Below are 23,249 nucleotides of genomic sequence, written 5' to 3'. Positions count from 1 at the left end.
TGTTCATTTATGTATCTCCAGGTTTCCTGATGATGCAACAACGCGCCATTGACAAAGTCCAAGCAAGTGTCCCAATGTTTTTAATAGAGCCTCGTCACAATCAGCATCTGTTGCCATGGTTCCCCTCCAGTTGTTGTCGTCGTCGGGCCGGAACGCAGGCCAAAGCGCTAACGTCCGCTCTCAAGACCCATTCGTTACATTCTTGTTACAAACAGACATTGTTACACTCTTGTGTGTTAGCGGTCCAGCACGTAAGTCTTGTACAAGCGGTTCATCTGCTCCAGGAAGATGAAGGTGAGCACGGTGTGCGGTCCGAGGCGGGCGTAGTACGGAGTGAAGCCTTTCCACAGCGAGAAGAAGCCCTCCTTGCCCACCACGCGCACCAGCACCTCCTACGGGTCGGGGCTTCGTCATTTTGGCAGTTCGGGAAAGGCCGCCGTCCCCGCGTACTCACCAGGCCGTTCTTGTACTCGGGTTTGCCGTCGATCATCCTCATGTTCTGAATCCTGGAGAGAGAAGACGCCGACGCGGTGAGAAGAGGCGCGCGGCGGGGGGCGGCGTCCGGCTCACCTGGTCTTGACGATGTCGACGGGCATGGACGCCGCCGTGGTCACCAGGCCGCTGATCATACTGGCGCAGAAATGGCACAGGATGTCGTCACCGAAGTAGCCTGAGGGCACACGGCGCACGTGAGTCTCTGCCCGTTTGCGAGAGAGAGCGCCGGTGTGCGCGTCGCTCCGCGTGCACGCTTATGTCTACGTTTGACTGCTGATGTGCACTTGTCTGTCGACGTGTATGTCTCGGCGCATTTCTCGCTTTACCAGAGTCGAGCAGTGCCTGCTTGGACTGCGAATAAGATGCCAGCTGGGCAGCGTTGACCACCACCGCCCGCGCCATGGTGGGAATGCAACCCTTGTTGGGGGGGGGGACAAAACAAAAAGAAATATACAGATCGGTGAGCCCGAGCGGACGGACGGCTCTTACCCTCCACAGGGTGGTGACGCCTTCTTCCCGCATGATTCGGGCCAGGGCGTTAAAGACGTTAGTGTATCCCCGTCGCTGGTCCGCAGGAAGTCTGCACGCACGCACGCGCGTGGAGGCGTGGGAGAACAGGAATGCAAAAATAACGTAGTACCACACGGTCGCTATGCAAGAATGTCGCCAAAGTGGCTGATGACGACGAAGGCGCGACCCTCACCGCCCGTCAGCCGTCATCCGGATGAGCGCCACCTCGGCCGGCGTGCCGACGAAGGCGCCGGTGGCTCCGGCCGTCATCCCGATCAGCGCCTGCGGGGCCGCATCAGAGGGAGGTTCACGTTTTTTGGTCCCACCTGCCAACAGGCGGCGCCACGGGAGAGGGGCGTCGCTTCGGGCACCTTAAGGAAGAAGTTTGGCGGGCGTCCGTCCGCCGACGTCATCTTCTCGAACAAGATGGTGTAGATGCCCAGACGGGTGGTGGTGTACGTGGCCTGGCGCAGCAGACCTGCAGACAGACTGACACGCGTGGCAGACGTTCACGGCAAAAGCCAGAAAGGTGAAAGGTCCCGGCGGCCTACCCAGTGTAGACGCCGCTGACGCCCTCGTTCTTCAGGATGGAGGCGAGCGCGTGGAAGCTGGTCTTGTACTCGCGAGCCTTCGTGCCCTGACCGCTCAGCTGCATGCGGTTCTTTACCAGGTCCAGGGGCTGCACGAATACTGTGGCTCCCATCCTATAAGACACACGGTTCATCTAGTTTGTCACATTCATAACAACAATTCTTTGTTCCGGCAGCTTTCTGCCTTAAAATCTGTTTTACCAACGACAGTGGACTCCGTTTGATCATGGCAACACTGCCGAATTGATAAGGAGGATTTGAAATCACGTACAGGATGCTCTTCGTTTCCCAAAAAGATGGAGAGGACGTGAAAATAAATCGATAAACTTGGGACTGACGACAGCTAGCCGGCTAAAGGGCTCGTTTGTTAGCAGTTAGCACGCCAGTGTGGGCAGCTAGCGGTGCCGCTTACCCAGCCAAGCCTCCGAAGAGGAACTTGATGGCTTTCGGAGACGTCTTGCTCTTCGGAGACGTCATGGTTGCCCCGCTCCGATTCCAAATTGCCGGCTCCCTTCCTGTCTTTGTGCCTGCCTGCTTGTGGGCCGGACAGTCCACCTGAAGCAGCCGCGGACAAGGTGACACTGCGGAGAGGCACGGCTGGGTCACGTGAGGCCACGGGCCAATCGGCAGCCGAGGCCGAAGGTGTCCGAACGCTCGGTTCGGGCAGCGGACCAATCGGCAGCTGAGGGCGAAGATTTCCGAACACGCTGGTGTTGGCTTCACGTGTACCTCGGAAATGTGACCTTCTGTAGCTTCTGTAGCTAAGAATAATTTGAATAAAACGTCAACTCGAGTTTAGAGTCGACGGTCTATACTTCTGGTAGTCAAAAAAGGCATCAAAAAGGTGTTGCGAATGTTTTGACATTTCATATGGACGTCGGCGCACATTGGTTGCGTGCCTGAGGGGGCGTGGCGAAGGAAAGCATAACATACTAAAACGATAAGTCCCCAACCCAAATAGCCTCCCGTTATTTTTGAATTCATTTCAGAGCGATCGTCGTTGGCGGTCTTCAAGGCGAAGAACATTAGCACACATTAACGCCAAGTTTCATTCCTGTGGAAAATGCATCCGACATATTTGGGATGAGACCTCGCCACAAGGCAATGCTGCCGTCTTGTGGACAGTTTGAGTAACTACAACCAGGTCAGAGAATGAACTCAAGTCATTTTTGTGCGTGAATCCGTGACCGTATGTCACCGGCTTTGTTTCTGAGTATGTTCATGTATTCATTCAAGTAAGGACACAAAAACCCCAAAAAAACGTTGTTGTTTTTTTTTTTTTAATTGGTCAAGATTTGTTTAAAGTACTGGTCATTGTCCCCACCCCGCCCCCCTCATTTGCATGCCTGTCAGATCCACTGATGTAAAAAAACAAACAAAAAAAAAAAAACAAATAAAGACTGGATGGCTCCGCCATCTTGATACTCCCAAAATAACCATGCCGACTTCTGCAGTTAATCGCCAGTTTGGTGGCTGTGAGAAAACATCCCACAGGTAAATAAGAAACATTTACTTTGACACTGTTGAAGTTTGTTTCTAAAGTTTTTTTTTTTTTCCCCTATGAGCTTAATTCACTTGAACAAAGTTTTGTTTACAGTTGTTGTTGTTGTTCACTGGTCGCTCTGTTTTTCGCGAAAAAAAGGGATGTCAATATTTCCCCAAACTCCATCAGTGATGTTTTCAGTGAATTTTTTTTTGGATTAATTTCATCATACAGACCTCTGCGAATTAAATTAGATTTTCAAATTCGAGGAAACAAGTTTGAATTTTTCTGTCTGAAATAGGACGTCGCAGAGACAACAAATAAACAATGCGTTTAGTTCCAAAAATATGTCTGATTGACTTCAAATGTAATGTTTTTATGACGAAAAAAAAATTCTTAGTTTTTTGCTGTTATGACAACAGTCCTTCACAGCGTATTTTGGGAAAAGTGAACATGTCACGAAAATCTGGCCATAGGTAATATGCAAGATTTCTTGCTAGTCACAGTGTTCGATGTCCTTTTTTTGGGGGGGGGGGGGCGTTCACCAAGTCGAATTAAAAATCCCTCACGTTACCAGAACTGAAAAAATGTTTCAATTCTACATGCCAAACTTTGAGGAAAAACCCCGCCATAATCCAACCTGTGTAAATCATGCCCTCCACATGTTTTGGGAGTACCAAGATGGCGGCCAACTGGCTTCAACCAATTGACATGCCGCCCGCCGATGTGTATGCGCTATCCAGTCTTATTATTATTATTTTTTTTGATCAGCGGTCAGCTCCTCGGTTCCTTCCTGGGCTTCCGAGGCTTATTGCCGAGCAACGTGTCCATCTCCGCGACGAGGGACGGAGTCAGCTGCGAGAGGACCTGAAAGAGAGCAGGACGCGCCCGGCGTTCAGTCAGCCAATCAGCTGTTGTCTGACCGGTCATCCGTTTTCGACGTGAGTCACCTTAATGGAGCCGAGGTTCTCCACCAGCTGCTGCGTGTTGGAAACGCCCAGTAGAACCGAACTGACGCCTTCGCTGCGCAGACACCAGGCTGCCGCACACAAAATCACGCATTATAACCATCATTTCCATGATGGCGCGTGCGTGCGTGCGTACCAATGGCGAGCTGAGCGCGGGTGCATCCGAGCCTGTCGGCCAGCGGCTGAATCTCTTTGACTTTGCTCAGCTGCTGCTTGCCCTCGTCGCCGCTCAGACGCTCCTTCAGCCAAGCGTGTTCCTGCACGCGCAGGACTGGTCACCACGGCAACGGTCGCGTCCCGTTTCCAGACCACGATGCCGAACGCACCTTAATGGCCGCCCTGGAGCCTGGAGGGACGCCGTTGTTGTATTTCCCCGTGAGCATCCCGCAGGCCAAAGGTGACCACGTCACGGCCCCGACACCTGAAACGCACACGCGTGTCTCTGTGGGCGTGTCTTTCCGCACGTCGGCGTTTGCGTGCACGTGTGATACCGATCTTATGGTAGAGTTCGGGCAAATGCAGTTCCACTTTGTCTCGTTGGAAGAAGTGATACTCGGCCTGCTCGCACACCGGGGGAACCAGATTGAACTGGCGCGCGACGGAGTACGCTTCCTGCCAGACGCACGTGCGCACGGGTGATTGCACGAGGCCCGCGCCGGTCGTCGCACGTGAAGGTCGTTGAAAAGATCGTTTACCATAATCTCCATGGCGTTCCAGCGCGAGGTGCCCCAGTAAACGGCCATGCCTTGCTCAATCACAAAGGTCATGGCTCGCACCACCTCTGTGCGCACACAGGGGGGGGGGGGTCTGTGTGTTAGCACACTGACGTTAAACATCGCGAGCGTCGGCGGCGGCGCGTTCTCGAACCCTCCATGGGTGAGTTCACGTCGCTCCTGTTGGCAAAGACGATGTCGACGTAGTCCAGCTTCAGCCTGGCAAGAGAACCCCGAAGTCCTTTCACAAACAAACAAACAAACAAAACACTTTTTTTTACCCTCATGCTCCTGACTTTTTTTTTTTTTTTTGTAACCTGCTCAATTTTGTGCGTTTACCTTCTATGATGTGTTTCCGTGACAACCCTCGCTCCGTCTCGGCCCTGCGAAAGGCAACGCAAAGTGGACGTCTCGTCTCGGCTCGTCTCGTGCCTGCCGGCTGCCCGTCGTCATACTCACTGTCCTCCCCAGTAGATCTTTGTGGTCACCACGTAGCTGGACCTCCTGGTCAACAACACAACAAGAATGACAACACAAAAAAAAGAACGTGCAGGAAATGCGACTTAGGCCCCCTCACCGCCAGCCTTTTTTCTCCAGAATGTTTCCCAAAGTTGTCTCCGCCCTGAAATACACGTAGTTGTGTGTTGTATACCTAATACACACAAACACGCATGCACACGCGGCGTGCAATTGACCTGCCAGATGCGTAGACTTCAGCTGTGTCAAACAAGTTGACGCCATTGTCGTACGCCAACGTCAACACACCCTCCGCCGTCTCCACGCATGCACGTTACGCACACAAGGAGTCAAGATGTTTGTGAGGTGATCGCAAAAGCAAAAAAAAAAAACAAAAAGGCAAAACAAACCTCGTCTGAGATCTGAGAGCCAAATGTCACCCACGTACCTGCAAAGAGAGGAAAAAAATGTAGCAGCGTATGTTTGTTTGTGTGCGTGCGCGCCTGCGCGCGTGCGTGTTCACCCAGTCCCAAGCAGGACACCCTGAGTCCGGATTTTCCGAGATTCCTGAAAGAAGGAAGGAGACAATCGGGCGTGGTCGCAAGTGCCAGACGAGAATTGCGACGGGCGCAAAAGGAAGCCGCCTGACCTGTAGGCCATGCCGCTGTCCTGCATGGTGACGTCACACTCCCGCAGGTACATTTCCAGCCTCCGCCTCTCCATCACTCTCTTGGCCGCCTCCAAGATGTGCGACGCCAGCGCCGATTCTTCTTTCTCCTTTCCGTCCTTCCTCCCGTCCGCTTTGCCGCCGTGGCCTCTGCCGACCTTGTGCTTCTTGCTGAAACCGTACAGCTCTTCCACGGAAAACTTGCCGCCTTTTCCCGCCATCGCTGGCGCCCGGCCCGCGAACATGACTGAAACGGCCGTTGGCTTCCACCGTTAGCCACGTCGTTAAGATTCAAATTTTAACTTCTGAACATGGCTTGGATCGCGTCTCCCAATGTTAAGTTTGAATGGAAGCTTCGCCGTAAACCTTATATTCCAAATTTACCTCCCAGCTTTCCTCTAAATCCAACGTTAAGTTCTGATGTTAGCGTTGATTGTTACCTCGGACGTTAGCTTCCAAAGATACGTCAGATAGCGGGAGATCCGATGTTGCCTCCTAAAGTTAGCTTCAATGCTTACCGTTGGCTTCGAGTGTAAACTCTTCAAGTTAGCTTCGATTTCAGCTTCTGACGTTAGCTACACAATGTAATGGCTGACGACGCTAACGGTAATGACAAAAGAGCCGCGTATTTGACGACCTGGTGGTCCAGTTGTCCGTCCCCTACCCGTCCGCCCACCTTTATCCCACCCCCTCGTTGGCAGGATTTTTAAACAAAGCCCTTGCACGAACGGGACCAATCAGGTCTCGTGTATTGCGATTAAACGTAAAAAAGGAAAAAACATCAAAATAGTCAGGCCTGTGCACAGATGTCACACGTGGACGCTTGCCCACTTCTTGATTTGATCGCACCCTAATCCCCCCCCCCCCCCAGCGTATGTGCTTACAGATGTGACGTCTGACCCCGGTGAGGTCGGACTTTAGCTCACAATCCGTGATGACCTTGAAGGGAGGACACAGGATTTGGTTTCTCCTGCTTTGAGATTCTTTCAGGTGACTGAATGATGACGATAACATCAATGATCTCCCCCCACCCACAACTCCTTTTTCACAAATGGTAGTTTTGCTCAGGCCATCCATCCATCCATCCATCCATCCATCCATCCATCCATCCGGCCAAGAGGTGGGGTATGCCCAGGACTGGTCGCAGTCACTCCCAGGCCAAATCGAAACAAACAACCATTCAGACTTACATTCACACCAATGGGAAATTTGGAGCCTTTAATTCACTGTAATCAACAGGAGGGATTCGGACCAAGAACCTCTGGACTCCCACTCGTCACGTGTAATGACGTCATCAGGATCCACAGAGCGTGTTTCCAGGCAACACCGACATCTGCCGCCACCTGCTGGACACACGTAGAACAACAGCTCCACGGCACCAGGTGCACGAGCTTGTTGATTGGATTCAGTCTCACAACCCATACATTTCGTCGCATAATCCTTTCACTTTATGTCCAAAATTCCTGCACGGACCTCTTGATGATCTACTTAAGGAGTTTGAACTTCCAGAGGTAGTATTTTATTTCATACACAAACAGGACCCCAGGGTAGCTGCCCACTGAGCTCTCCGACGTCCACTCTGCCTTTGCATCGTTGTTTTTTAAACTGCACATAAATATATCATTCATTATATGACTTAAGATACGAACAAGCGCTTTATTTTCGTGTTAGTATATTTTTAAAACCGTAAATGATTATACGTGTGTCAGTGTATAAGTGTTAATCAGGCATCTTCGGGGACTGCCCTTCATCGAGGGGGTCCTACGGGAAATGGAACCAGACGGTAAACAGGGATTCCGCCTCGTTAATGTTTTTATTTTCATTATTCGAAGATATAATATTCCTCTTTCTCCTCCTGCTGTTGATTTGTAACAATATCGTGACAACGATTGCGAACTTGTACGGGTATTGTCTTTTTAGGTCCTTCGAATTCAAATGTGCCCCTCGGCTTGCATGTTTTTGTCTTTCCCACATAACCAAAAATATGTACGTCAGGGGAATTGCATAGTTTATATGTGTGCCCAAAGTCAGCTGGGATTGGCTTCAGTTCACCACCAACCCTGAAAGTGAAATGGGTGAACAAGTGAAGATAGTTCTTAACGCGGTGTTCATTCATGTGTGTGTTTCAGATGACAGTGCATAACTTGTACATATTTGACCGAAATGGAAAATGTCTTTATTACAATGAGTGGAACCGTAAGAAGCAAGCTGGCATCTCAAAGGAGGAGGTACAGTATGAGCATTCTGTTTTCTTGGGCTTGGTTAGAAAACTTCAACTGACATTTGCACACAAATGATGGAAAAACACATTCCGACATACTTCACAGTCACGTGTTCTTAAAGAGATATAATGTTTATTAATGCGCATTACTTGTGCACATACACCAGAAGGAGCAGTACAGTGGTGTCCTTTGAAATGAAGCATAAAATCATGATCTAGTTGGTTGTTACTTCTTTACCGTCACTGTAATTATATTATAACTCGAGTACTTGAAAGCAATAAAAAAATCCCGTCTTCAATGAGATAAAACGGAAATCCAAATGAGTCTTCTTTTTTTTGCCTGCAGGAGTATAAGCTGATGTACGGGATGCTTTTCTCCATCCGCTCCTTCGTCAGTAAGATGTCACCTCTGGACTTGTATCCTTTGGCCGACATGGCCTACCTTGTTTGTCTGTTTGGCGTCCATGTATTTTCTCCAGCACTCGTCCTCTCCGGCGTACATTTTGGCCTGAAATCATAAAGAATCAGCTGAACGTGTGTGTGTGTGTGTGTGTAACAAGATGGCCGCCTCGTCAGTCTATCATCCACGTCGTGCGCGTGTTCCTTAGCCGTTTTCAGGAAGGAGGGCTTCCAGTCTTTTCAAACCAGCCGCTATCGTCTTCACTATTTCGAGACCCCCAGCGGAGTCAAGTTTGTCATGAACACCGATCTGTCCGTGAGCAACGCCCGAGACGCGCTGCAGCACATCTACAGTAATGTCAGTGATGCGCCACGCCACGCACGTCAAAACCTTTCACCCCCCCCCCCCCCCCCGACGGCGGTGAACTGCATACACGTGTTGTGTTGTGTGTGTTTCAGCTGTACGTGGAGAATATTGTCAAGAACCCGACGTTCGTCTTGGGTAACACTTTGGACAGCGACCTTTTCAGCACGCGACTGGATGCTTTCGTCAGAGCGCTGCCGTATTACAACCCCCGAGCCGCTTGACACATTTTCACACGAAGGTTTCCAGCGGAGGCGGCTGGATGATATGAGGCAAAAATTAAAGTGGGTTGACACTGAAGTCAGCTTTGAGTTTGTTTGGCTTTTTTTTTTTTTAATCATGATTTTTCTTGACTTTCCTTCTCATTTTTCCGCTTTGTCAGGCACAACAATGACTAATTATTCTACGAATAACATCCTTGTTTCTTTTCTTTCATCCATCCTCAGTCCTTTCCCTTTTATGCTATTCACCCACTTCCACCCTTCCGACAATACTGTCCTTGCTTGTTAATATTTTATCATCTTGGTACTATTCTTCCTCCCAAGCTTTCCACCCTTTCTTTGTTCCTTTCATCCAAACAACACTTTCCTTTCCTGTGACCCATCCTGTCCCGCGGTCCTTAGCACGTTTTTAAGTCAGGCGTGACTCTGGACGCCTCTTGTATTTGATTGGTGTTTCTTCAGGAAGCGCAACCACGGCCAGTTATGTGATTGGTCACTCTCGTCTTCGGTCACCCCAAATGTGCTGTCCTCTCTCCCCGCCTGTTGTAAATTAATACAGGCCGTCTCAGCACTTCGAAAGAGGAAACAGAACAGTTCATCGGGAGCTATCGTTAACTCTGTCGCCTGTTTGAGTTATATTCGACATTTACGGACACTCGAAGCCCACCGTATGCTCTAGTTTTTATAGGTTTCGCGATGGACTCGAGTTGGCAACGAGCACATCTTACGGAGAGCTAACGAGAAGCTAAGTGTCAGCTGTGCTCGGTCGGTCCGCGATTGGTGCGTTATTTTCCGGTGGGCGGGACTCAATAATACTTTTTCTATGTCTTCGTTTGGTGACAACATGCTGGAAATGACAGGATATGATATCAAGTAAGTCCCACTCTCCCGCAAAAAAAAAAAAAAAAATGTAGACGATTGTACTTAGAACCCTGGAGCTGACATTCTGAACCACGAGCGATGCACACAATTCACAAGGCTTTTAACGACTAATTAATTTGGTTGTCAGCTGCAGCTCGCGCCTACGGTTTCCTTTCTAGTGTAAGGAAACAACAACAGCAAAAAGAAATCGTCAGTAGTTGCCTTTGCAAGGCAACGTAGGTTTTATCTGTAGAGCACAATTTAGGGGAAACGACAAAGGTGACTTACAGAGACAATAAAACCGGAAATCACCAAAATCAAGACATGAAACCAGCAATAACATTTGAAAGTTGAATTTAATTAGAATCAAAGTTACAGTGCAAAAAGAGTCAGGATAATGCAGTTAAATGGAAACACTGCTTCCAACTCATTTTAGGGATATTTTGCTCAATTTCAGGGCGAAGCAAAAAAAATACACTGTAACCTTTACAGCTAAACTTCTTTCAAACTTTTGAGAAAATGCGACAAACAAGCCCGTTTCATGACTTTTTGTCCAACTCGCTGCTGTTTTAAGGAAATGATGATGTCGCTGGATAAGTTGAAAAAGGTCACCGTGGGTCGTGGGCCCCGGGCCCCGGCGAACGGCAGGGGCCAGAGCGCCCTGGCGGCGCCCGCTCAGCGCATCCCCTGGAAGCGCTACTCGGTGGGCGCCGCCTTCAAGGGGCTGAGCAAGCGCCGTCGCCGCGTCCACAGCGACGGTCAAGTGGAGTCGGCGCTGCCCACTCACTTCCTGTTGGGTGGGAACATTTTCGACCCGCTCAACCTCAACTCGTTGTTGGACGAAGATGTCAACAGGTAAGGAAGCGCTCACCTCCTGAGGTGGCAAAAGGCCGCAGTGAGCAATTTCATTTTCTAGAACCAATTTTTTTTTTTTTTTACATTCAATTCTGTCCACGTAACAAGATTTGAAGTGTTACGTTTTTTTTCACATGTCATGTTTTATTTGAAAAAGTAACAAGCCAATAAATAAGGATTATAATTTTTTTTTTTTTTTTTAACGAGATGGAGTAAAAGTTTTCAGAAGAATCTACTGAATTATCATTGGGGAATATTTGTACTTGGTGACGTTTCCCCACCGCCAAGGCAATATGATTGTTGTTCCGTGGCCGTACGTTATCTGACTTTGATCCCTTGCTTGTCGTCAGGGCAACGAACCAGATGACGCCGAAGAGTTCGCCCCTGCCGTCCCGCAGCGGGGACCCCGTCGACATTCTGGTCCCCCGAGACATCACGGACCCTTTGAACCTCAAGGGAGAGGGAAGGTGTGGCGGTGAGGCGGCGGGGGTCCTGCTGTCCCCCCTCAAGTCCAGGAGGAGACACCGGAACCACCACGGCGGTGACAAGCAGGCGGCAGCCCGCCCCATCTTTCTCTCCACAGACGGATTGACTGGTGAGATGCCCGCCGGCGTGCAGACACGGTGAAGTCGACCTCGGTATTTGCGTGTGTTCGGGACCGAGGTCGCTGATGGGTGTGATTTGAATATGTTGGGGAGTAAAACTACATGAACATCTTCTTTACCGCGTTGGGTTCACTGTGAACAAGTACCACAAAATATCGCGTGGCGGCGGTCGGTAAATCGCGACTTCGCCCGGTAACTGATGTTTCCCCGTGACAGTTCCGGTTTTGTCCAGAGAGGACAGCGCGGCGGCGTCCCCGCTCCCTTGCGAGCTCAACACCGCCATCACCTGTCGCGAGGACGTCGCCCCGTCCCCGATCCTTCCCAGGAGACACTCGTGCCCGGCGCCCGGCGCCACGCGCAAGTCCGCCGACCGGCGTCAGAGGAGTCGACGGCGCACCGCTTCCGCAGTGCCGGCGCACGTCGTCGTCGTCGCCGAGGTGACGGAAGCGGCCCGCTTCCGCACGCCGCTGGCGGGAGGGGCGGGACTCGACAGGTGAGTGTCCAGACTCAAATGCAAACATATCGAATATGATGGTTGTATGATTCGGAAATCAAATTATGCTTCCACGGATTTCCCCGAGTATGTTTTATCCTTGGAATTCAATTAGTTTTGATAAATTCCCCAAAAGTCCGAGCAGAGTACCATCAGCGGCTCCGCTTTTCCTCACAAAACCTTTTTCCCCTGTCATAACATACACTGCGTGATAACCATACACATAAATCCTTCACCCAAATGTGAGATGCGTAAAATTATCCGACTTAATTACGTGCAGGCATTTCAAGTTTGACTTGTCTAAAATCAGAAGGAGTGCAACACTCCCATCTAGCGGGCGTGTTTGTCATGGCAAACCTGAATTTCAAAGACAAGGCGGACAAGGCCCACGTCACCGACTCCCTGTTGAAAGGCATTCCTGCCGACCGTACGCGTCCTTGGCGGTAAACTGTAGTGTTCCTGTTCACGTATATGAATGGCAAGTGCGGCGAATGAGTTAATTCCCCAACCACATCTCGGCACTCGGCTACCCGGTCAACGTTTGCTCGGGCCCCAGACTTCCAGGTTCCACCGCTGCTCCACAGGCGCACACGCAAGCCCCCGGAGAAGAAGGGCAGACGCCGCTACGAGTACGGCAACTGTTGCCGGTACTACGGCTACCACGGTTTCTATGGCAACGGTTGGGAGGGGCGCGTCGGGCCGGCAGAGGACGCGCGCCTCCGCTTGCTGCGGGCCGATTGGTTCCGAGACAAGAAGGCATTGGACGTGGGCTGCGGCGCCGGTCACCTCACCTTGACCGTGGCCCGCGCTTTCAACCCCGTGCACATCCTGGGGGTGGAGGTGGACGGGCGACTGGTCCGAGCCGCCGAGCAGAATGTCCGGCACTTCCTGTCACATGACCTGGTGGAAGAGGAGAGGAAGAGGAGGAGCGCCTCGCCAAGTGGAGAGGGAGCCAAAAAGGCGCCGACGGAGGAGGAGGAGGCCCTGCGCCTCCTGGCGTTCCCGCTGTCGCTGAGGTTGAGCCGCGGTCCTCTGGCCGCGCCTCCTCTCCTCCTGGCCGCACCGCCGCCCTCGCGCAGGTTTCCCACCAACGTCTCCTTCGTCCAGGCGAGTGTCGCGCCGCGCCGCGCCGCTTCCCGTTTGCCGCCGCCGCCGCGCTGAAATTGACCGCCCCGCGCTCGGCGACAGGGCGACTACGTGTCGGAGCGGGAGGCGTGGCCCGGACGGGGTCAGTACGACGTGGTCATGTGTCTGGGCGTGACCAAGTGGGCGCAGCTGCAGGCCGGCGACGAGGGCCTCGCCCGACTCTTCAGACGAGCCTATCGGAGCCTGTCGCCGGGCGGCTTGTTCATCCTCGAGCCGCAGCCGTGGCGCCGCTACGGCCGCAGCAAGAAAGCCTCGGTAGGGCGCGCACGTGTCAAAGGTCGCTGGATTCGGGAAGACTAAAATGTCTGGTGTCTTCCATGTCTGCTAGGCGACCACATACCGTCACTACAGGAGTTTACAAGTGAGACCAGAGCACTTCACCTCCTACTTGATGGACAATGTGGGTTTCAGCTCCTACAGACTTCTCACGGTGACGGGTACGCGCACTGGCACGCTGGCACGCGCCGGCACACGCTGACCTGAAGTTTATTTCCAGGTGAGAAAAAGCCCATCTACCTGTTTCGCAAGAAGTGAGCTCGAGAGCTGATCGTCGGAGAGGACGGGAAAGAAAGGTGCGGCCGTTTTCCCCGTCGCGCATTTTGGAGAGGTTGCCCGTGCGGCCCAACGCGTCAGCTGCTGGATTTTGGAAGTCACGTGACCCTGCGTCCCGTTTCTGGAGCGCTTATCCTCATTAGTGCGGGTGGCTTTGAGCTCACCTCTGAAGAAAAACAACTAAAGTTCAGACGAGAGGACATTTTATAAATACTGGATTAAGCTCCATATTTTTCTGGGGGTTGTTTTAAACTTTTGATAACAAAACAATTGTGTGTCACTAGAAAACTTTAGATTTTTCCAGGCTGATAACCGATTAATCGTCGGATTGGTTTGAGGGGGGGGGGGGGTAATACATCAAATAACTCCCTTATTGCCTACAACAAGAAATGTATGAACTACAGGGGAAAACACGACTGTAATACAACATTTGAACTTTAAACAGAGAAACGCGCAAAACTGCATCGACTGAGGAATTTGCCTTGAGGTTCAGTCCGTGAATGTTTGTCAGCATCTAAGCAACGGAATGATTTCCGGATTTCTGGAGCCCACCTGTTGCCCTCCAACATGAAATCGCACCTTTTCTTTGCCCGAAGAGTGATGACTTAATACGAGCCGAAATAAAAACCAGAGACGCTTTTCTCAGATGTCAAAACAGTTTTTTGTCTTTGACTCGTGTTTGCATGTACACAGAGAAAGCGAGAGGAAAAGTGAAATGCGAGACCTCTCCGAGTCATTTTGTCGAGTTGACTTCATTCCTGTAGCTCGCTCCAGTCGCGACTTGACTCTCAGGCCCCGGCCCCACGGAACGGAAAATGTTTTCCTTATTATGAGTACAGAATACACGTATGTGATGACTTTTCGAACGTGGGACACGCAGTACCGTTCTCCGTTCCCGACGCTTCACGGCGTGTCCCGTTTCATCAGAAAAATAGGACGACGTCGGCGTTTTGTCTGGCAGGGGGCCGGTCGAGGAGATGAAATGAAAACGAGTCCGCCGGCAAGATATTGTGCGAAAAAGAAGAAAAAATGAGCAAGCAATTTGCGGAGAAGTTGCCCACCGATCCGTGCCAATCAGTTGAAACCACTGAAGTTTGAATGATGAAGCAGTCAGCAGTGGAACCTGCAAGGCCTTCTTGCTCTTCCCTTTGCGGCGTCAGAGACTGCTTGACTGAAAACATTGCAGGTCTGCCGTTCTGGATGTACGCGGTATAGGATCACCCAAAAAAAAAAAAAAAAAAACGGGGGGGGGGGAGGAGACCACAACACCACCGTTCTTGCCCGCCTGATCGTTCAAATCCCTCTGCCGAGGATTTCGTCACCCGTGTCGGTCGTTCCCGCATTCGGGTCTGAGGGGGGGGTCAAGCCTTTCGTCAGACTTCGCTACCCGGCATGCAGCGCGCCGAGCAAATCCCTAAAGAGGATTTTCCGCGGGATCGGAGGACGACATGCCGTTGAAGCGGGACGGTGAGACGCGACCTTTTTCTTTTTTTTTTTTTTAGAGATTTCGAACAAACGGGCTTTTGCGTCGGGCTCACCTGCGCCGTCCGTTTTTGTTTCCAGACACCCAGCGAGCGTTGCAGCTGATGGAGGCCTGCTCGGATGGGGTCAAAGGGGAAGAGGCGCAGAAGCTGCTCAACATCTTCCAGAGTGACCTCTTTCAGGCGTTGCTCGGTACTCCCGTTTTCATTATGTACAGTGCGTATAATAAGTCGACAGACATTTTGCCCAAATGCCAGGTGTGTGCGCCATCAAGAGAGAAAAAAAAAAAAAAGTTTTGCCAGCGACCATATGGGGGGGGGGGGGGACAATCTTTGTGAGATGTAATTTAAAATACATGATAATCCACTTGCGCCTCCTAAAACAGGGATGTCATTCTTCTCGGGTTCTAAAAAATTTCCAAGTCGTTAAATATTCCACGGAGCGCAGTGAAGAAAATTAAGTTAAGTGGAGAAAATCTAGCCGAACGTTGACATTACCAAAGAGGTGAAAGCCTCTCTTGAAACTGACAAAAAGACCGGAAGAAAACTGGTTAAGAGGCCGACAGCAACGTCGACGCTTTCTGGCAAGCGCTGGCAGTTGAGCGCGCCCGACGACAATCTCCTTTTGTCTTCATGTGTCCAAACCAGAGGATTGATTTATTTCAAAGAAAAAAACATTTTGCAAAAACAAGGAAAATGTCTCTGGGTAACCAGATGCACAACACGGTGCGCTACAGCACGAAATCCTGTTCAGTTTTTATAATTTTGATATTTTTATTGCCTGTGCGCTCTCACCCCCCCCCCCTCCCCCTGCAGTAGTATATGTGGTTGTCAGTCATATTTTTGGCATCCTCAAACCTGTCATAATTGTGTGCGCAGACATCCAAGAGTTCTACGAGCTGGCCGTGTGTGAGAGCCACGCGCCGAGCCCTCCGAGGACACCTGTGCAGGTGCGACTCCCGTCCGGCCGCCGTTCCTTAGCAACAGCTGCATCACACCAAGGCAACAGGCGCACGGCCCCCTCCTCTCCTCTCCTCTCTTCTCTGGCTCTGTCGTCAAGGAGGTGACCCCCCCCCCCCCCAATCAGAAAATAACACTCATTGCTGCACCCCCCCCCCCTCTCCTCCCCTCGTTGGCTCATTGTCGACAGACGGTGGGAAGCGGAGGAGGAGAACAGTGGAGAGAGGGTGGGGGGCATAAAGAGCGAGCAGTGTGTGTGTGTGTGTGTGTGTGTGTGTGAGTGTGTGTCTATGTGAGTGCGTGCATGTGTCTGTGTGTGTGTAAAAATGTCTGTGTGAGTGTGTGTGTGTGTGGATATGGACTGCCTCTGCATTGTCACCACCAAGGTAAGAGCAGAGCGGCACACGTCTGTGTGCTCGTGTGTGTTCTGACGGAACCCGTCCGTCTTTACACTTTTCTGGGTGCGTGCGCGCAAGCGTACGTGCACACGTGTGTCTTTGTCTCTGTGTGTGTGTGTGTGTGTTAACACACTTGCCGCTTGTGCGTCTTCCACTTCCTGCTCTTCGCTCGGGTCACACAAACGTCGGAAGACGCCGCCGCCGGCTGTTTCCGGGTCACGCTAGCTGCTAAGTGCTAACGCTTGCTTTGTGACTGTGCGCGCGCGTATCCCTCGCAGAAGTACAGTTACCATGACGACGACGACCATGGAGACGTGACTGACGGACACGCCCCCGAGTTCGCCCGCACACACCTGGACACGCTCGCACAGCCTGCTGCGCTCACTGTACGTACCAACGCTAACAACACACTTTCCTCCTCGTCACCATGGCAATGGGCAAGAAAAGGGGGATGGGGTCGCCATGGTAGCAGGATTTTTGTGTGCGTGTGTGTGTGACATCGCGCAGGGGAGGTGATTCCTGGCATAGATGGGGGAGGGGGCAGAGAGAGAGAGAGAGAGAGAGAGAGGGAGGGAGAAAGAAACTCAGCAGTTGAGTTGATCACAGCGAGCGGGGGAGGATGAGGATGACGACCGCCGAGGAGCATCATCTCGTCGGGTTTGCTCATTAGTCCGCTTCTCCCCCCACCCTCCTCCACCCTTACCGAGATGAACCGAGCCGACGGTAACGGGAAGACCTAGCGAGACCGCTCGACCGTTCGTCCGTCACTCCTCCATCTTTATGTAACCCCCCCCCCACCGCCCCCGCAATTCCCCCACCACCGAGGGGGCAAGACGCTGCGGAGACAGGAAGTGATGTTCGTGTCGGTGTGGTACGCCAAGAAGATGGGACGACGATTCATCAACAACGTGCGCCGAGCCAAGCGACACAGGCAAAGGATGATGGTAACATTTCCAAGTTCACCTTTTGCCGGACCGAGCCGGTGTCAACTCATTGAGGCCTGCGAATGGCGTCGCGGGCGGGGAGAACTGCACGCTTGAGCAGCGGTGAACAGTTGGGAGGTTGGGAGTTTGAATGCCACCGTATGTGGGGAGTCTGCGTCTTTGTGGGGGTTCCGTACTTGCCCCAGTTTTCGCCTTTCTCCCACATTCCGAAAAAACGTTTTAGCTTCAACACAGCCTCCTCCTCGTCGTGTGCAGACACGCAGGTGTCATGGGAAACTGAGTGTGAAGTGTAACTAACCTCGCCGTTACATAATCACAGACTCCACAACCTCCTCCTCCTCCTCCTCCTCCTTCTGGACATAAACCGTGTCATCTCCTCATCCTTCCACCTGCCACGCAGCCATTCCACCCCCCACTCGGGCAAAATGATGATTTTGTTACCCACCGCCGAGCATTCACGGTCTGGGAATCGTGAAAATTCACTCGTAATTGACACTGCCACATATTTTTTTAATTGCCTGTGTACTGTGATCCCCAAATCCTTCAAAAAAAAAAGTTGAAGACTGCTGTCAAGCTATACATAAAACCGAGACAAATACCGCAGTGTATTTCAAATAATCAAACAATTTTGCCTTATGCATTGGCAGGCTAACGGGTGGATCAATACTTGCTTGAAGAAACTTTCAACAACAACAATTACATACAATCATTTTATCTTTAAGTCCACTAGCTTAATGCTACACATATTGAGAAACCCCATAGACAGGCTAATGAGAAGTGTCTATGTAGCGATGTTGTGACGCTTCAGGGATTGGATATTTGAACACGAATGGAGTTGCAACACATGTAGACGGCATCCTAATACTCGGCATTTTTTTTTTTTTTTTTTTTAAATCTGTCTTTGTGTCTGCATACTTGCATTATAACGCCACACAATAGCTAAGGGGGATGCACGAGGAGGAGCCGCACAATGAACTGAATTTGCGAGATATTAGTGAATTTAATTCTTGAATTTGTTGTTTTCCGTCATGAGTTATTTGTTTTTGTTTTGTTTTTTTTTCCCCTTCTCTCTAACACTCTGTCACCAAAGCTCTGAAAGTAGCAGTTCATGTCAAGTCTGTATTGAAGTGATACATCTTTACTGAAACACGAGCATGCCAACAAGTTTAGCCTGGGTCGTTAGCAGGAGATAGCCAGGGTCTTTGCCCTTTGAACATCTACGTGTCCACTTCCGCCGGATTTTTCAGGGATATCTGTTGAAAGTTTTAAGAAGCATTTTAAATGACATTGAAGTGTTTTTGGTGATTATAGCTTAATGCGGGCAAGATGAAACATGTTTCCAGGGGGGCGTCAGTTCCTCACACATTATAGCAACGGCCGAGGGACTCTCTCGCCGTGACTGTCAGTTACGGCTGCCTCGTGCCTGAAGGAGATAGTCGTCACGGCAACCAATCATCAAAAGCGGGGGAGGGGGGTTCGAATACGAGTTAACCCTTGGCGTGTTTTCACAGATGAACGGATCTGAAGGAGAGTTGGAATATGAGGAGATCACACTGGAGAGAGTGAGTGCACACGCATGCACCCACGCATTGCGAGCTGACACAGCTAACACGTAATGGTAAATGGCATAGACGGGCTAACCGTGTTATAATACAATGGTGCTGTGAACGCAAACGGTGCAGCAACAAATGTAGACAGACAATGTCACAGTATGCACAGTCAGATGTGACATATCAGAGATGTTAGTGCAGCCCCCGGCGTGGCCGCCGGGGGCTGCACCGAAAGGAGCCGTCGAGAATCGGACGCATGTGTCAAGGCGCCGAGGTTCAGCGGCCTCATGTGCGCACGCTAGGGCAACTCTGGTTTGGGCTTCAGCATCGCGGGAGGGACTGACAATCCTCACATTGGAGATGATCCGTCCATCTTCATCACCAAGATCATTCCCGGGGGGGCCGCCGCCCAGGACGGACGTCTGAGGTACGTCCGCGTGTACTCCGTGCGGACGGACAGGCGGGCTTGCACACGCACACCTTTTTCTGCGCGTCCGTCCCCAGGGTGAACGACAGCATCGTGTTCGTCAACGACGTGGACGTGCGCGAGGTCACGCACTCGGTGGCCGTGGAGGCCCTGAAAGAGGCGGGCCCCGTGGTGCGGCTCTACGTCCTGAGGCGACGCCCGCTCGGCGAGCACACGGCCAAGATCAAGCTGATGAAGGGACCCAAAGGTGGGAGCGGGGGCGGGGGCGCGGCCAAAGTGGCGCAGAGGACGGACGTTGACGTAGTTTTGGTGTGCGGGCGGCAGGTCTGGGCTTCAGCATCGCCGGCGGGATCGGGAACCAGCACGTCCCGGGAGACAACAGCATCTACGTCACCAAGATCATCGAAGGCGGCGCAGCGCAACGGGATGGCCGCCTTCAGATCGGCGACAAGATCCTCGCCGTGCGTACTCCGGTGTGCCTTTTTTTTTTTTTTTTTCTTCCTCTCCCCTGAAGCTCACTGCTGAACTTTGACCCCCGCAGGTCAACCATTTATCTCTCGAGGACGTCCTGCACGAAGATGCCGTGGCGGCCCTGAAGAACACGGGCGAGGTGGTGTACCTGAAGGTGGCCACGCCCACCCCGCACTACATCCACTCAGCCGAGCGGTTCAGCCCCCCGGACCTCACCAGCTGTACGTCCGCGTAGGAGTTTTGGCGTGACAAAAGTAGTGATTTGGCGCCGAGGACTTCCACGTATTGCTGTGTCACAATCTTGTGCGACCCCCCCCACCCCCACCCCCCCACGCTTACATCTCCTCCTTGCAGCCTACATGGAGCCAGACTACATGTGCGATTACCCGCAAGCCCTCCCGCCGCCGTCCCCCCGCCGCTACTCTCCGCCGCACCGCGGCATGACGGGCGAGGACGACTACGGCCGAGAGCCGCGCCGCGTGTGCGTGCAGCGCGGCGCCAGCGGCCTGGGCTTCAACATCGTCGGGGGCGAGGACGGCGAAGGGATCTTCATCTCTTTCATCCTCGCCGGGGGCCCCGCCGACCTCAGCGGCGAGCTGCAGAAGGGTGACCAGATCCTCAGCGTGCGTGCGACGTACGAAAACCCCGACGCGGTGGCGTCACACCTTCAGCGACGCTGTGTATTTGGATGCAGGTGAACGGGGTGGATCTCAGGTTCGCCACGCACGAACAGGCGGCGGCGGCGCTGAAGAACGCCGGTCAGAATGTTACCATAGTAACACAGTACAGACCCGAGGGTGAGCGGTGCACTTTGACCTCCGTCAGCGTCTGCGTTGCGTTTCCACCTTTTGATGGATTCTGTACGCGCACGTGTGTGTCTTGACGTAGAATACAGCCGCTTTGAAGCCAAGATCCACGACCTGCGGGAGCAGATGATGAACAGCTCGCCAGGAAGCCTGCGAGCCAACCGAAGTTTCTACGTCAGGTAACGCAGACCCCCCCCCCCCCCCCCCGCCCACAGGAAAGGAAGTACCCCCGGGGGTAACTCAGCGAGGCGTCCACGCCACCGCTTGTGCGGCAGGGCGTTGTTCGACTACGACAAAACGTGGGACTGCGGCGTCCTGTCCCAAGCGCTGGACTTCAACTTCGGGGAGGTGCTTCACGTGATTGACAGCTCCGACGACGAATGGTGGCAGGCCAGGCGGGTCAACCAGCAGGGCGAGCTGGAAGAGCTGGGATACATCCCGTCCAAGCACAGGTAGGACGGCGCCAGCGCTTTCACGCCCACGGATGTCGTTTTTACGCCGGTTTTTCTTTCAGGGTCGAGAGGAAGGAGTGGTCCCGGACGAAGGGTCGAGGTGAGTTGCGTTCCGACGGCAATTGCGGGGACGGGATGGAAAGGCCGCGTGTCACCGCTGTGGTGTCCCGCCGCAGGGCCGGTCCAAAGCTACGAGGCAGTGGGGCAGACGGAAGGTGGGTCCCCGCGGATTCGCACTCAGAGTTTTCTGTCAAACGTGAGCAAGCCGACGTGACATAAGCGCTGTGTCCGCAGTGGACTACGCCAGACCCGTCATCGTCCTGGGCCCCACCAAGGACCGAGTCAACGATGACCTGCTGACGGACTTCCCGGACAAGTTCGGCTCCTGCGTGCCACGTGAGTCCGAGCGACTCGGGACTCGCAAAGACGCAAATTGACAGACCGGAACTGCGTTGGTCCCGTCCAAGTTCGGGAAGAGGCCAGCCGTCACCTGAAATCGGTTGACTCGACTATTTGGCAAATACCGCGGTACCTCTGCTTGCGAGCGTCTCCGGTATGGGGGGGGGGGGGGACAAAAAAAAAAACAATTCAGGTTACAAAACAACTTCCAGAAGGGATTAATTTCGTAAGCGGCGGTCGCGCTGTACTTCAGGGTTCTTCAAAACTGTTTACTGTCAAACTCAACCTACAACGACTTGAATGACACGTTTTGTATTCAAAGTGAAACAACTTTCGTTCCAACGGCGTACTGACCTGCGACTCGGTCCCACCTCCCCAGATACGACTCGCCCCCGCAGGGACTACGAGGCGGACGGGCGGGATTACCATTTTGTGTCGTCCCGCGAACAGATGGAGCGTGACATCCAATCGCATCACTTCATCGAGGCGGGCCAGTACAACAACCACCTGTACGGCACGTCGGTGCAGAGCGTCAGGCAGGTGGCCCGGCAGGTGAGGCCCCTCCGGTCGCGGTCCGGTCCGGTCCGGTCCGCGGCGACTCTTTTTACCGCCTTTGCGCCGGCGCAGGGCAAGCACTGCATCCTGGACGTGTCGGCCAACGCCGTGAGGAGGCTGCAGGCCGCTCACCTCCACCCCATCGCCATCTTCATCAGACCGCGATCCCTGGAGAACGTCCTGTGAGTCCGTCGGGCCACCCAGCTGCCCGCTGGTTGGGCAACGTTCTCATTGTGTGTGTGTGTGTAGCGACCTGAACAAGCGTCTGTCTGAGGATCAGGCCAGGAAGGTTCTAGATCGAGCCATCAAAATGGAACAGGACTTCCTGGAGTGCTTCACTGGTAAGTAAAGATGAGCTTCACTTTGACTCACTCCAAGTTATGTCGCTGTCGCGTGCGCGCGAACGAACGAACGCGGGCTCCAAGTATCAGTTGTCGGACTCCGTGACCGATACGAAAAGTCTGTAAAAAGTCAAGTTCTGCGATCTCGGGAGTACGTTTTTTGCGGCTATTGCCAACATTTACACAACGCGCCTCTTTCTGTGCGCGCGCAGCCATCGTGCACGGCGACACTTTCGAAGAGGTGTACCACCAGGTCAAGGTGGTCATCGAGGAGCAGAGCGGCCCGTACATCTGGGTGGTGACCCGCGACCGGCTCTGATCGGTCCGCACAGGTCTCCGTCCTCCCCCGACCCTCCCTCCCCCTGTGCACATGTTGTGTATCCATGGCGACGCCAGAGCAACCAAGTGTGATCAGTGTAGAGTGTAGGTAATGTTTATATTCTGCTATTTATTTACAGATTGATTGATTGGATGTGCTATACACACACCGTGTGCACGTGTCAATTTAACAATGGGGCTCAAACACACACACGTGTTCGGGGCTGTGACGTCACAACGCTTTGCTTTGAGCACAAACGCTGGACTACGTCTCCCGCAATCCCTTTGTGCATCATCATCACCACCACGGCGGCGGCGCCCCCTCAACTCTCCGGCACGAACTCGGTGAGCTATCGCCAACGGCTCACGACTGTTCATCGACGCTGCGTCAAGCGGGAGGAAAAATGGCAAAGGAATTTGTGGAAATCTTGGAATAAATTGCTAGGAAAAAAAAAAAAAAACGCCAAGTGTGAGTTGTGGCTCCATGTCAACAGGATGGAGGTGACTTATTTTATTTTATCCCCCCCCCCCAAAAAATGGGAAGCCAT

General features: G+C 52.6%; 5 protein-coding genes across 18 annotated transcripts; 3 read left to right on the top strand and 2 right to left on the bottom strand.

Moving 5' to 3' along the window:
* Positions 1–64: 64 nt before the first annotated feature.
* slc25a11 (solute carrier family 25 member 11) lies at positions 65–2,204 on the bottom strand. 2 transcript variants are annotated; one of them, XM_061808299.1, is made up of 9 exons: positions 2,008–2,204; positions 1,557–1,709; positions 1,377–1,494; positions 1,199–1,287; positions 985–1,075; positions 822–912; positions 571–670; positions 455–506; positions 65–392 (listed from the first exon to the last, which is right to left on the bottom strand). In XM_061808299.1, the coding sequence occupies exons 1-9, from the start codon at positions 2,070–2,072 to the stop codon at positions 237–239; spliced, it is 915 nt and encodes a 304-aa protein (XP_061664283.1). In that variant the 5' UTR covers positions 2,073–2,204; the 3' UTR covers positions 65–236. The 2 variants fall into 2 exon arrangements, with proteins under 2 accessions (XP_061664283.1, XP_061664284.1); XM_061808300.1 differs by lacking the exon at positions 2,008–2,204 and adding an exon at positions 1,797–1,949.
* A 734-nt stretch (positions 2,205–2,938) lies between these two features.
* Positions 2,939–6,728, bottom strand: LOC133494618 (voltage-gated potassium channel subunit beta-2-like). 6 transcript variants are annotated; one of them, XM_061808610.1, is made up of 14 exons: positions 5,865–6,728; positions 5,739–5,782; positions 5,626–5,663; positions 5,455–5,534; positions 5,337–5,381; positions 5,219–5,263; positions 5,099–5,142; positions 4,914–5,000; positions 4,742–4,827; positions 4,538–4,658; positions 4,373–4,467; positions 4,183–4,303; positions 4,029–4,117; positions 2,939–3,945 (listed from the first exon to the last, which is right to left on the bottom strand). In XM_061808610.1, exons 1-14 carry the CDS (start codon positions 6,125–6,127, stop codon positions 3,853–3,855), a joined length of 1,251 nt encoding a protein of 416 aa, XP_061664594.1. In that variant the 5' UTR covers positions 6,128–6,728; the 3' UTR covers positions 2,939–3,852. The 6 variants fall into 6 exon arrangements, with proteins under 6 accessions (XP_061664594.1, XP_061664593.1, XP_061664592.1 ...); XM_061808609.1 differs by having other exon boundaries at positions 5,626–5,782; XM_061808608.1 differs by having other exon boundaries at positions 4,373–4,827.
* A 529-nt stretch (positions 6,729–7,257) lies between these two features.
* trappc1 (trafficking protein particle complex subunit 1) lies at positions 7,258–9,166 on the top strand. 4 transcript variants are annotated; one of them, XM_061808613.1, is made up of 5 exons: positions 7,258–7,393; positions 8,012–8,110; positions 8,450–8,520; positions 8,722–8,860; positions 8,962–9,166. In XM_061808613.1, the coding sequence occupies exons 2-5, from the start codon at positions 8,012–8,014 to the stop codon at positions 9,088–9,090; spliced, it is 438 nt and encodes a 145-aa protein (XP_061664597.1). In that variant the 5' UTR covers positions 7,258–7,393; the 3' UTR covers positions 9,091–9,166. The 4 variants fall into 4 exon arrangements, with proteins under 4 accessions (XP_061664597.1, XP_061664596.1, XP_061664599.1 ...); XM_061808612.1 differs by lacking the exon at positions 7,258–7,393 and adding an exon at positions 7,501–7,665; XM_061808615.1 differs by lacking the exon at positions 7,258–7,393 and adding an exon at positions 7,647–7,781.
* Positions 9,167–9,300: 134 nt separating this feature from the next.
* On the top strand, positions 9,301–14,239 carry LOC133494617 (7SK snRNA methylphosphate capping enzyme-like). 2 transcript variants are annotated; one of them, XM_061808604.1, is made up of 8 exons: positions 9,301–9,960; positions 10,523–10,803; positions 11,154–11,398; positions 11,625–11,901; positions 12,486–13,008; positions 13,090–13,302; positions 13,376–13,447; positions 13,544–14,239. In XM_061808604.1, the coding sequence occupies exons 2-8, from the start codon at positions 10,526–10,528 to the stop codon at positions 13,592–13,594; spliced, it is 1,659 nt and encodes a 552-aa protein (XP_061664588.1). In that variant the 5' UTR covers positions 9,301–9,960; positions 10,523–10,525; the 3' UTR covers positions 13,595–14,239. The 2 variants fall into 2 exon arrangements, with proteins under 2 accessions (XP_061664588.1, XP_061664587.1); XM_061808603.1 differs by having other exon boundaries at positions 13,376–13,484.
* Positions 14,240–14,940: 701 nt separating this feature from the next.
* LOC133494479 (disks large homolog 4-like) lies at positions 14,941–23,192 on the top strand. Of its 4 annotated transcripts, XM_061808367.1 has the most exons (21): positions 14,941–15,066; positions 15,163–15,273; positions 15,960–16,030; positions 16,717–16,824; positions 18,894–18,944; positions 19,235–19,359; positions 19,437–19,606; positions 19,684–19,820; positions 19,901–20,051; positions 20,185–20,453; positions 20,525–20,627; positions 20,719–20,815; positions 20,912–21,088; positions 21,151–21,188; positions 21,265–21,303; positions 21,383–21,484; positions 21,867–22,039; positions 22,115–22,224; positions 22,292–22,383; positions 22,596–22,715; positions 22,842–23,192. In XM_061808367.1, exons 1-20 carry the CDS (start codon positions 15,048–15,050, stop codon positions 22,700–22,702), a joined length of 2,250 nt encoding a protein of 749 aa, XP_061664351.1. In that variant the 5' UTR covers positions 14,941–15,047; the 3' UTR covers positions 22,703–22,715; positions 22,842–23,192. The 4 variants fall into 4 exon arrangements, with proteins under 4 accessions (XP_061664351.1, XP_061664350.1, XP_061664354.1 ...); XM_061808366.1 differs by having other exon boundaries at positions 22,596–23,192; XM_061808370.1 differs by lacking the exons at positions 14,941–15,066; positions 15,163–15,273; positions 15,960–16,030 and adding an exon at positions 16,329–16,426 and having other exon boundaries at positions 22,596–23,191.
* The last annotated feature ends 57 nt before the right edge of the window (positions 23,193–23,249 follow it).

This window comes from Syngnathoides biaculeatus, chromosome 21, assembly GCF_019802595.1.
Source record: "Syngnathoides biaculeatus isolate LvHL_M chromosome 21, ASM1980259v1, whole genome shotgun sequence".
Lineage (NCBI taxonomy): Eukaryota > Metazoa > Chordata > Actinopteri > Syngnathiformes > Syngnathidae > Syngnathoides > Syngnathoides biaculeatus.
Note: the sequence above shows the minus strand (reverse complement) of the source record. Positions and strands in the feature narration are given on the sequence as shown.

Excerpts from the sequence above, each read along its gene's own strand:
- slc25a11 (XM_061808299.1), bottom strand. The coding sequence starts at position 2,072 with ATGACGTCTCCGAAGAGCAAGACGTCTCCGAAAGCCATCAAGTTCCTC. Across the intron at positions 1,288-1,376 it reads CGCCAAACTTCTTCCTTAAG|GCGCTGATCGGGATGACGGC; the intron begins GTGCCCGAAGCG and ends GCGGCCCCGCAG. Across the intron at positions 393-454 it reads CCGAGTACAAGAACGGCCTG|GAGGTGCTGGTGCGCGTGGT; the intron begins GTGAGTACGCGG and ends CCCGACCCGTAG.
- LOC133494618 (XM_061808606.1), bottom strand. The coding sequence starts at position 6,127 with ATGTTCGCGGGCCGGGCGCCAGCGATGGCGGGAAAAGGCGGCAAGTTT. Across the intron at positions 5,535-5,625 it reads GCTCTCAGATCTCAGACGAG|ACGGCGGAGGGTGTGTTGAC; the intron begins GTTTGTTTTGCC and ends GCATGCGTGGAG. Across the intron at positions 5,382-5,454 it reads GAAGTCTACGCATCTGGCAG|GGCGGAGACAACTTTGGGAA; the intron begins GTCAATTGCACG and ends CGTGTATTTCAG.
- trappc1 (XM_061808613.1), top strand. The coding sequence starts at position 8,012 with ATGACAGTGCATAACTTGTACATATTTGACCGAAATGGAAAATGTCTT. Across the intron at positions 8,111-8,449 it reads CTGGCATCTCAAAGGAGGAG|GAGTATAAGCTGATGTACGG; the intron begins GTACAGTATGAG and ends TTTTGCCTGCAG. Across the intron at positions 8,861-8,961 it reads TGCAGCACATCTACAGTAAT|CTGTACGTGGAGAATATTGT; the intron begins GTCAGTGATGCG and ends TGTGTGTTTCAG.
- LOC133494617 (XM_061808603.1), top strand. The coding sequence starts at position 10,526 with ATGATGATGTCGCTGGATAAGTTGAAAAAGGTCACCGTGGGTCGTGGG. Across the intron at positions 11,399-11,624 it reads CTCCACAGACGGATTGACTG|TTCCGGTTTTGTCCAGAGAG; the intron begins GTGAGATGCCCG and ends TCCCCGTGACAG. Across the intron at positions 11,902-12,485 it reads GGAGGGGCGGGACTCGACAG|GCGCACACGCAAGCCCCCGG; the intron begins GTGAGTGTCCAG and ends GCTGCTCCACAG.
- LOC133494479 (XM_061808367.1), top strand. Across the intron at positions 19,821-19,900 it reads TCGGCGACAAGATCCTCGCC|GTCAACCATTTATCTCTCGA; the intron begins GTGCGTACTCCG and ends TGACCCCCGCAG. Across the intron at positions 20,816-20,911 it reads AACCGAAGTTTCTACGTCAG|GGCGTTGTTCGACTACGACA; the intron begins GTAACGCAGACC and ends CTTGTGCGGCAG.